This window comes from Galeopterus variegatus, unplaced genomic scaffold (genome assembly GCF_000696425.1).
Source record: "Galeopterus variegatus unplaced genomic scaffold, G_variegatus-3.0.2 Scaffold1201, whole genome shotgun sequence".
NCBI lineage: Eukaryota > Metazoa > Chordata > Mammalia > Dermoptera > Cynocephalidae > Galeopterus > Galeopterus variegatus.
The window spans coordinates 227,944-239,413 of record NW_007727312.1 but is presented as its reverse complement, the minus strand read 5'-3'; the positions used below and the strand labels follow the sequence as shown (position 1 = coordinate 239,413).

General features: G+C 38.9%; 1 protein-coding gene across 1 annotated transcript in view; it reads left to right on the top strand.

Annotated features, from left to right (window-relative positions):
- The window catches only part of DUSP16 (dual specificity phosphatase 16), a 71,999-nt gene that overhangs the window by 41,128 nt on the left and 19,401 nt on the right, over window positions 1-11,470 (top strand). Inside the window, exon 4 of the mRNA XM_008575506.1 lies at window positions 11,232-11,395. Coding sequence (XP_008573728.1) covers window positions 11,232-11,395 — 164 coding nt within the window. The remainder of the gene's footprint in view (window positions 1-11,231; window positions 11,396-11,470) is intronic.

The window sequence follows — 11,470 nt, the reverse complement described above, 5'->3', positions numbered from 1 at the left end:
CTATAAAAATATATAAAAATTTTGTAAGTATTAAATTATTTTAGCCACAGATGATCATCAAATAAAAATTTAGTTTGTTCTGTGCTGAAGTATACCTCTAAATAATGATAGAAGACACCATTTATTATACAGTTTAGGTATAGTGTTAGGTACAGTGCTAAGGGCTTTTATAAACATTGAGAACATAGCTAAGGTCCTAGTTTCATGTTTGCTATGGTTAAAGGCCAAATACATATTTCTTTTTTTTTTTTTTTTTTTTTTTTTGTCTTTTGTCTTTTGTCTTTTTCCGTGTCCGGCAACGGATCGCAACCCTCAGCCCCGCACTGGACCGGGGACCGGCAACGGGACCGCAACCCTCGGCGTTGCTCCCGCGCCTCGCTCAGCCAGTGAGCGGGAGCCGGTCTGTATGTGGGATCCGAACCCTCGGGCGGGAGCGCCGCCACGCTCCCAAGCGGCACACTATCCAGTGCGCCACCGGGCCGGCCCCATATTTCTTTGTTTTGAGTTAGATTTGCTAATGTAGTTAAATCTGTGAGTGAACAAAATATACTTGACTCTTTACATTTTTAATTTAATGGGGATCTAAGATTCAGTCAACAGTTCTCTGTAATAAATGTGTAGTTTTGGTTTAGTGAAATCAATTATTGTCCTTCCTAATGGAAGTATAATAGAACCCGATCTTCCTGGTTACAGATTTTTCTGTCCATGCTAATACTAGTGTCAGTTCTATTATCTAATTTGGCATTTCTTCTATTCCTTTGTCTACAGAAGGGAAATATTCAATCATTCCATTTCAAAACCTGTAGCATTTGGTAAAAGAGATTGAAGTTAATGTATTTCAGTAAAAGTATTACAGTTATTCAGGAATTGGCTGTCTGCAAATAGTGGACTAAAAGTACGTGCTGTATACACACATACACATAAGAATATTATTCAGCCTTGAAAAAGAAGAAAATCCTGGGGCTGGCCCGGTGGCGCACTGCTATAGTGCGCCACTTGTGAAGTGTGGCGGGGCTGGATTTGATGTAGTTGTCAAGCCTTCCCTAGCTGTCAGGCAAAGTCGGTTTCCACACTCCTTTGGCCACCTATAATTAGTTAATTATTCATCTAATTATTCAGTTAAAGTTTGTCCCATGAAACTGTCACAAGGCCTCTGTGTTGGTCACCACTGCCTAGCACTGTGTCCAGCTCACAGTAGGTGCTCATTAAAGGTTTTTTGAAGCTATGTGTAGGTCCCAGTGGTTTCTAGTGTAGATAGAACAGATATCCCATTCTTCCTCACTGCTCTGTGAAGTCACCTGTAAAACTGTGGAGTTGGCCAGAGAGGAGGACTGTTGATAGAGTGGAGTACCCAGAAGTGGTCTTATGGGAGCGCCTGCTACAGGGGAGGTTAGAAAGCTTTTGAGCTTCACGTAGAATGGCCTGAGAAATGAGTTGTATAGTGATTCATGGACAGTTTACAAGTTAGCCAGTTTTGGTTCTTGAGTCATTCTCCAGAGACCAGGCTTGTATTCCTTTTCCCTCTTGACTGATAGAGTTGCCCTAATTGATAATCTCATTTCATTGTGTCCCCTGATGATCACTGTAGAAACATACAACAGCTACTTCACCCTCATCTGGGATATAATTGTAGTTGGTATCTAATTGGTTTCCTAAGGGATGTGTCCTGATTCCCTGAGTCATAGAGGTTATTACTGGACTCTCCACACCAATATGTAGTCCTGAGCCATTTAGAGGCATCAGAAAATTTTCTTCTCCATCTTTCATATAAAGTTACCTGGATATGGCAGGAGCACAGTAAGGATTCATTGTTGCTTTTGGATAACCAAAATGGCATTCACCCTACCTTTTTTCCTTTAGTAGCAGAAAAATGTTTTTCTTGCTCTGTACCACTTCTCTCACCCTGAGAGTCTTCTGGGGCATTGTGGTCTAGGAATAGGAAGCAGAGTTTGTGCCCCCACCCACGTCAGCACAGCTTTTGGCTTTGAATGGAATCAGGAAATCCTTTTGAACACCAAAAATATACAAGACTTATGTCCATCAGCAACTATTCATTGTAACAAGGAAGGATTCAATAAACATTTATTGAATGCTAATTATGTGTTAGGTACTATCCTAAATGCTGAAGTGAGTACAAAGGAGTATAAGACATTAGTTCTTATCCACAGGCAGTTCACAAGGTATTATAGCTGGAGAAATAAGTCGGGTCACAATGCACACACAAACACAAAGGTCAGTGGTAAATACTGCCAAACAATTGGTATGAATCTGATAAAACTTCTAAGTTGGTAAAAGCATATCTAGATACACTGGTCAGGGAAAAAAATTTTTTTTAATCCAACAGAATAGAATTGAAACTATTAGTATTTCACGTAGTAAGGGAAGATTGTATTGTGAAACTTTTGTTTCAGTGGTGATATGTGTAGGTGTTCAGAGGATTTTTATGTAAAATGTGTTTTGTTGATTATAGTAAAAAAAAATTTGGAATATACTCCTATAGAGGAGATGTTACTTATTCTTGCCTATGGTTTGGAAGGAAACACTGAATGGATTGGAAAGACTAAATTGTCAAAGGCCTAGAGATGGGAGCAAGCATAGATGTGTTAGGAAAACAGTAAGAAGACTAATTTGCCTGATAAATGTAGGGTGGTGGTAGGGGAAATTAGACTGGATGTTAGACTGGGATTAGTTTATGAAGGGTCTTGAATGTCTGGCTCAGAATTTTGGATTTTATTCTTTGGGTATTTGGAAGCAGAGAATAACATCAACACTTTATTTTAGAATGCTTAATCTGGCAGCAGAGTGGAAACGAGTTGGAATAAAAGGACAATTGGATCAGAAAGAGCTGATACTGAATTTATCTGAGCATGAGTTCCTAGACTGGGATAGTCATAAAAGAATAGAAGGCAGAGACACTGTGGAGAAAACTCAGTGCGCTGGTGTACCAACTGAATGCTGCTGAGATGGCTGGGGGAATGGTGTAACGTGAACAGGGAGGCAGGAGGAAAGAGGGAGATTTTGGCTTTGAATTTATTTTCAAAGTGTCATGTCAGTAGGTCTTTCAAGTGGAAATGACCAAAGGAGGCTGAAAATGTTAGATTGGAGTTGGAGACATTAAGCCCAGAAGTACAAACAGAGAAATCTGGTTTTCAGGTGAAAATGAGCAGCTCTGATCTTTATAACCTCCTCCTTCCATGCTGATGGAAGTAAAGTCCTTCTAAATTTTCCCTTCTTGGGAAGGCCCAGGATACTGTTCATATCTTAAAGATACTGAGGGACCAGTCAGGGTTGCCTCTGTGAATATGCCTCTCCTGCTGATGCAGCTTGTTAATTTTATTCAGCCAAGTGGTAGATTCTGGCTGTCTTCCTTTTGATAGGTTATTCTGGTTGCGCTCTTTAGAACAATATGTGTTCGTTTGAGGGCATTTATGAAGAGTCCTGGCTGTGTGTGTGTTTTAAGAGGGGTTTCTGGGCATAGTTATGTATTGCCAGTTTTGAAAGATCAGTAAAGTAGCTGTCAGCCTACATCTTTTTTTTTTTTTTTTTTTTGTCCTTTTTGAGACCGGCCGCACCCCACTCAGCCAGTGAGCGCTGTGAGCGCACCGGTCATCCCTATATAGGATCTGAACCCGTGGTGGGAGTGCCGCATTCTCCCGAGCGCGCCACGGGCTTGGCCCAGCCTACATCTTCTGAGAACTCTTTCTTAAACAACATTCCTGAATTTTGCCAACTGAATTGATTTAGATAACATTATCCTGAGGAATAATAAGATCTAGACATTATGAATCATGAGATGTTACAAGTTGACCTATTTTAGTGTTTAGTGATTTTTATGGCAGTACTTTGAAAATCTTTAACTCATTTGTTGTGTGTATGATAATGAAAATAGACAGAATTTCCCATCTGTCCCAGGTGATGGAGTTGTTTAATATAGGATGAGCTTTTTTGGAGGTGTCATTTGTAAGACAAGTTTTGTAAGATGTAGGCTACTTGTCAGGCTTCCTGAAGGGTCTCTAGAGAAATGCATATCTGTCCACTTTCCTCTTGGTCTATGCTCCAGCAGATGTGGGGTGGATGGAATAAGAGTTCAAAAGTAATGCTTTGGATTATTTGGGATTTTTCTCTTCAGTGCTGTTCATTGATTCAGTGCTGCTCAGTGGAGAGCTGGCTGTATAAGAAATGGAATGCTGCCGATGTGAAAAGTAAGCCATGCTCTTTACCCTCCCAAAAATTATTTATCAAACCTGTGTGTCTTGGCTTACCCAGACCAACATATCTACATTGAAAAATTATAGTCACGTATTTTTGTTTGCTTTCCTTAGGGTTACAAAATTATGCTACCTATATTTTTCTTTTCCTTGTCTTCAACTATTTTAGACTCTCCATATGTACAGTGTGACCCTGGAAGAATTGTAACTATACTATATTTGAGTCTGTTTTTGAGTGTCTAGATAACAAAGTTGCCTGAATCAGTCACTTCAGACTAAGACACAAAAGAATTACTCTTAAGAGCAATTAAAATACTTCATTGTGAGATATACATTTTCATTATTTTCAGTTTTTCATATTAAGATTGACTTCTTTGTGTAATAGTAAAGCAACAGATTTTATTTTCAGTATGGAAAGAACTGTTCTCTACAGGTGCAGGTGTACTCCCGTCTTTCACATACATTCTAAAATAAGTAAATGGGGGCTGGCTGGTTAGCTCACTTGAGAGTGCATGGTGCTGGTAACACTAAAGTCAAGGGTTTGGATCCCTGCACTGGCCAGCTGCCAAAAATAAAATAAGTAAATGAGGGGATTGTGTTTATGTCATAAAAAGACTTTGTTTTACAAAAGGATTAAACCTTAGAGAACTATGTTTAAAAACTTATAAAGCCATATGGACTATATAAAATTGACTTAGAATAAAAAGTTAACTTTTCATGTGACTTTAGGAAAATGTCTTCCATCAAGTAGAGCTTTATATAAATTTTATTTCTGTATATAGCTATGGAATCTGTTCATAGTATGAGGCAGGGGGAGTTTTCTTTCATTCTGCCCTCCCACTCTGGGCAGCTCTGTCAGTAGTAAGGCTCTCATGACTTGCTGCCTACTTGAATGAAAGCATAAGTGGAAAAGTCTTCTGTCTCTCCTTGCAGGGAACTGTCTCTGAAATAATGGAATTGACATTTATCTCTAGTTTGACTAAAAGGATGGGGATCTATTTTTAGTATGTGAAGCTTAAAAAAATTTTAAGAATGTCACTAAGCTGTAGTAAAGTGCTACTTTTGTTTATTATATAAACTTTGATTTTAAGAAAATACATCACAATACATAACTTATTGCATGGGTCATAGGGGAGAGAAAAAGTGACTGATTGGAATTGTTTAGTGGAGTTGTTATATGTACTTTATTTTAGTTGGCAGGTTCTTTTTTCTCAAAAATGGAATGGTGGTTCACATCAGCTTTTACAGAAAGTAGTGTTTATGATTGGAATTGTGAGGGAGGTGCTGCTAAGGGAAGATGTTTTTCTTGGCCGAATTAGAATAAAGTGATATATAAATTATGAATGCCTTTGAAGCTATACCAAATGTCTTCTCTGTTCAGAGTAAGGTGGGGGTTTTTTTTGTTTTGTTTTTTTAACAACACGCATTATTTTGGTTGAATTTTTGGAAGACTATCAAACAGAAACATGGATTTCAGCATTACCGTCTGTCTGTCCACCCAAGTCTGTAAAGGCCGAGACATGTCTCTGTGTGCCAGCCTTCCCATCCCCATTTCTCCACAGGCCTGAGGTGTCTGCATATGTGCCTTCCTTCCTCCTCTAGAGTAAGGAGGAATAGCAGATAAAACCTTTCGTAGATTCAGGTCTGTGTTAGGGAAGCACACCAGGTTACTGTGGCTTTCTATTTTGAACATTCCCAGATGATAAACAACATAAAGTTTAGGAATAGGAGATACTTGACAAGATTGAACATGAGTCAGATCCTTGAACATCTTTAAAAAATATGTGAAAACTTTTACAAGAAGCTTATCAGTTTTTCAGTATCGCTTTTTGCAGTAAACAAAGGAGGATAATGAAGTGCTGTTAAGTCTTCTTGTAATGGAATCAAACTTGGAATCTATGGGACAGCAGAGAGTTACGACTAAGGCAGATAAGACAATGTATTTGTAACAGTAAGTTCACATAAATAAATTGTGATTTTCTTCTGCTGTAGATCTCGTTTATAAGAGAACCTATGAAAGGAAGAGGGACATTTTAAACTCTTTTAAAGCTGAGTTGCTGGTGAGGCCACAGATGGTTTTTAAAGGGTTCAGGGGAAATCAAGCAGTGTCTCATCTGTTGTTAATTAATGAAATGAAACTGGAGTCACTGAGTACAACAGTGAATGAAAGGTCAGTGAATGGAAAAAACTGTCAATGAAGGAGGATGTCAACGGAGTGGAACATTGTCATAGATAAAGATCAGGGGAAATGTACTCTTTGGCTGAAGTAGTGTTTTCTGGAAATGACTGGAAGCCACAGTTTGGGACTTTTCAAGCCAGACTGAGCACTAAATGATCTGATTTCAATGAAATCTGTTAAATACTTTAAAAGATTCAGCTATTCAGGTTTGTGCTAGATATTATTTGAAAAGATTGGTAAGAAGAGATTGGGGTTTTGTTTTATAATGTGTTTTACAGTGTGTTGCTATTTTTGTTTGGCTTTTTTGTTTTGTTTTGAGGCTGAACAGTGGTTTCTTTCTCTTATTTGTTTCTGTTCTCTGTCTTTGTATGTTCTAGAGCCACGCTCACTTTTAAAGTCCACCAAAGTTAAGGTGATTTAGGATCCCTGTACTAATTAACAATAGAGCTGGGCCTCGAACAGCCAGGCTGACTGATTCAGCTTATGATTATTGCAGAATTGTATCCCCTCTGATATTTGTTCTGTGGAGGATGGCCTGAAAGCCTCAACAGAGCTTCAGCATCATGTCCAATGTGCAAACTGTGATCATGAACAGACCAGTGACTATATTTACATTTCAACTAGTTTTTCTGTAAACTTTGTTATTAGTTTCATATGAAGTGCATTTAAAGAATCTCATATCTCCTGGTCATGTCAGATTTCTGTCCCATTCTTTTCTTTCATTGAAGCTTTTGAGCCATATAGCTTTGGGGAAGCAAGGCTCTTTTGTCAGCTTGGGAGAGGGACATGGCCGTTTTTTGCCTGGTACTGAGAACTGGCGGGTCACAGCTGGTGAGGCCAGGACACCACAAATATCAGCAAGGTTCTCCCTTTATCCAAGGGAGAGTTTGAAGTTAACTCCATAGGATTTAGAGAAGTATTTGTATCGTGGCTGCCAGTTTTTACACAATGTGATTCTGAGCCTCTATTTTCTTATCTGTAAATGGGAATAGTAATAGCACCAACCTTATAGGGTAATTGTAGATATTACTGAGTAAATACTTATAAAGTGCTGAGAGCAATGCTTGTCACAAGGTAGTAGTTCAGTACATTATATGATTACTTACATTATTTATGATTACTTATAAATTTAAAATGGAATTCAAGTGGAGTTTCCTTATATTCTTTGCTTTCTCTTTCTCTGAGAACATTTATTGAAATTTGTTTTGTTGGATTTAAATGACAGACCATCCCATGAACTATTTTGGAGTAAGAATAGAAAAATATATGAAAACAGTTTTTTAGAGAAATACCAGAACCATATGAGTTAATAGAACCTAAAATTTAAAGTCATACAATTAAATTATAATCAAAATAGTGCCCATCACTAAAAATGTTATTATGTTGGATAATGTGTAAGATAAGTAAAGAATGATGGGAATCTTTAACATTTACTGTTACAAGAACTACCTTGGGACTTGCAAAAAAAACAAAACAACTACCTTGGGAAAAAACACTTCACTTTAAATAATAACTGTTATATACTTAAAAAGGCTGAAAAGGAACAAAACAGTAATGGAAACAAAATTATAAATCCTAAACAGTGTGCAGTCATATACCAAAATTGTCTGATCCCTTGTCTTAGTCCATTTTCTGTTGCTAAAACAGAATACCATATAAAGAAATTTTTTTCTTTACAGTCTGGAGGCTGGGATGTTCAAGAGCATGTTGCTGGCATCTGGTGAGGGCCTTCTTGCTGCGTCATAACATGGTGGGGGCATCACAGGGTGAAGAGAGCAGGAGTGTGCCAGCTCAGGTCTCTCTTCCTTTATAAAGCCACCATCCCATCATGGGAGACCCACCCTGACAAACTTATCTAATCCTAATTACCTCCCACTGACCCCACCTCCAGTCACCATATGAATTTGGGGATTAAGTTTCAAACACATGAAATTTGGAGGATACCTTCAAATCATAGCACCCCTTTGAGATTGTCTGTGGGTTATTCTTGTAGGTGTAAGAATTCTAATTGACTCTATTCCAGTATTTGCAGTGGCTCTAGTCTAGCATTTCTGGAAGTGTGAATTCCACTAGCTGTTAATAGATTTTTAGGGGGAATTCCGTGGTCAAATGAGTTTCTGCAAACTTGGGGAAACTTATTTGACTTAAGCCAGTTTCTCTGAAGATAGTTTTAGGAGCCTTTAATATTCTAATATGTGCTGTGACTCTCCCAGGGAGATATGATATGCAGTTATTTCTTTTACTTTTTGTACCAGTATCCCATCTATCAGCTTCTTGCAGGACGCCATTGTTCTGAAGCATACTTTGGGAAGTGTAATCTTAGAAGCACTGCTTTTTTCATTTTGTGTCTCAAGTGAATCCAAACAAGGTGTAGCTAAACAATTAGCAGCAGATCAAGGGTGGAAGAAGGCCTCACAGATGATGCTGGGTACTGAATGTATGATCTACGTAATGAAATAATAATCACTGATACATATTGAATACTTACTATGTGGCAGGCACAAAATACTTTAGATGTATTAATTAATCCTCTCAATAACTCTGTGAGGCAGGTTATGATCATTATCCTCTTTTTTTTTTTTTTTTTTTTAAATTATTGTCCTCATTTTATAGATGAGGAAACTGAGAGTTAGAGTGGTTAAGTAACTTGACCAAATCAGACAACTAGAAAGTAGTGAAGCCAGGACATGAATTCAGGTACAAGAGCTTGTGCTGTTCCTTTTGCTGCTGTATGATCAGGGGGCTTGTATTTGTGTGGTGTGTGTGCTGTGGCCTCTGTGTGCGTACATGGGGCGAGGTGGGGTTGGTATTCCTGGACAAGAGAACAGCAATGGAAGTGTGAAGTAATGTTTTGTGTAGCTGGAGGTCATGTTTGGAAGTAGTAAGAAATGAAACCATGAGGGCCCTACCTATCACACAAAGGAATTTGGGATTTCTATAATGGATCCACCTTTTCTATCCATTAGGTTATCTTAAGAACTTTAGTGAGCTTGAGAACTTTAACTGGTTATGAGTTAAAAAAAAAAAAGAAAGAAAGAAAGAAAGAAAAAGAAAAGGTACACTTAGGTTAGAGGCCAGGAATGCACTCTTTTACATTTTGCAGGTGGCATAGTTGTCAACGCTTCCTGCCATTCTAGTTTGCTGCATCGTGGACCCTGTACCGAGCCTAGACAATGGAGATAGGAGTCCAGCTGAATTACGCTTGAGGTGACCATAATACAGGGGACATTAAGAGATGACTGTCTCCCCCTCTCAACTCCCTGCACTGGCAGCAGTTTCTGAGGGCATATTTTATATGCTTCCTGAAGTGGGAGAGAGTCTAATAGAATGTAACTCAATGAGAGAGAGATAGTGAGATTTTAGGGTTTTTTTTAAGCCTCAATTAAAGAGGTAAAAGTGGGTTGTACTATCATCTAATAAGACTTAAAATGCTAATTGTTTTTTAATTTAATGGTATTAAAAATATACAAGTATCTGGGCCGAGCCCGTGGCGCACTCGGGCGAGTGAGAGTGCGGCGCTGGGAGCGCAGTAGCCCTCCTGCCGCGGGTTTGGATCCTATGTAGGGATGATTGGTGCGCTCACTGTCTGAGCGCGGTGCGGCCAGTCTCAAAAAGGACAAAAAAATATATATACAGGTATCCCCTATAATCCAAATCTCTTCAGTTCCTAAATTCAGACTTACTGACGAGTGCGGCGCTGGGAGCGCAACAGCGCTCCTGCCGCGGGTTTGGATCCTATATAGGGATGATTGGTGCGCTCACTGGCTGAGCGCGGTGCGGCCAGTCTCAAAAAGGACAAAAATATATATATACAGGTATCCCCTATAATCCAAATCTCTTCAGTTCCTAAATTCAGACTTACTGAGTAATAAGAGTTTAGATAGCAAGGGATTTATCTGAAAGTTTATCAGAATCTATTTGGTTCCTGCATTTGGATTTGGATAGCAAGGAATATTTAGATTGGAAACTGTATTGAAGACCTTGTTCATTTTTTCTTTTCCCAAAGGAGGTGAAAGTGCCTCTTTTGGCTACATAGATTTCTCTCCACTGAATAGTGGCATGATTGTGACTTGATGGAGGTCATAGAGCAGGTCATTTTAAGGACAGGAGTAGAAAAAACTGAATTCTTTTAATTCTGAGTCCAGGAATCTTGCCACAAGGCCTTCATGTACCCTAAGCAATTAGGGTCTGTCAACACTTCTTCATAGTACTTACCAAAATGAACAGGAGATTCCAGAGATTAGTGGTAATTATGGGAACCATGACTAACTGCCCAGGGAATCCCAAGGGCTTGATATAGAGGATATTTGTGAGAGTAGGGGCGAATATGTTTGGGATACCTTTGAAATAAAAAATTTGTATGGTAGGAGAATTTAAAGTTAATTCTAGAATGTTTTAACTTAATCAATTTTGAAGAAGTAGCATTCAGCCACAGTTCACATTTTTTCTCCTTTTTGCTTCTGTGAATACTAGTCTTGGCTTGGTTACTTGCTGTTGACTTTAAATCCTCTTTATATTTCACAAAAAAATGTTTGCATGGGGATGGGTAGTGGGGCAAACGTTGTAGGATATGTGAAGATGGAAAGAATGTTTGAGAAGGACAGGAGTCCTTTAAACTGCTTTCAAGGCTTGCATATCCCTATTGTAGCCTTACAGGCCAAGACATGGCGCTGGATTATACATTAGACTTAGCATCAGCAGCTGTAGAAAGTAATACATGTGCAGTGGTACCACTTAGATCTGTGGGCTTTGATTTTTCTGTTTTAACCAGTTTTAGTTGAGTAGTTCACAGAGGGCTGATTTTCACTTTGTGCATGGCATAATTTTACAATGTTTATTCTTAGGTGGGTTTGCTGAGTTCTCTCGTTGTTTCCCTGGCCTCTGTGAAGGAAAATCCACTCTAGTCCCTACCTGCATTTCCCAGCCTTGCTTACCTGTTGCCAACATTGGGCCAACCCGAATTCTTCCCAATCTTTATCTTGGCTGCCAGCGAGATGTCCTCAACAAGGTGGGTGCTTTGAAAATGTCCTTCATTGCTGGGTTTATTGTTAGCAGCTGGAGAAACAGCAGTTGCCCATTACCT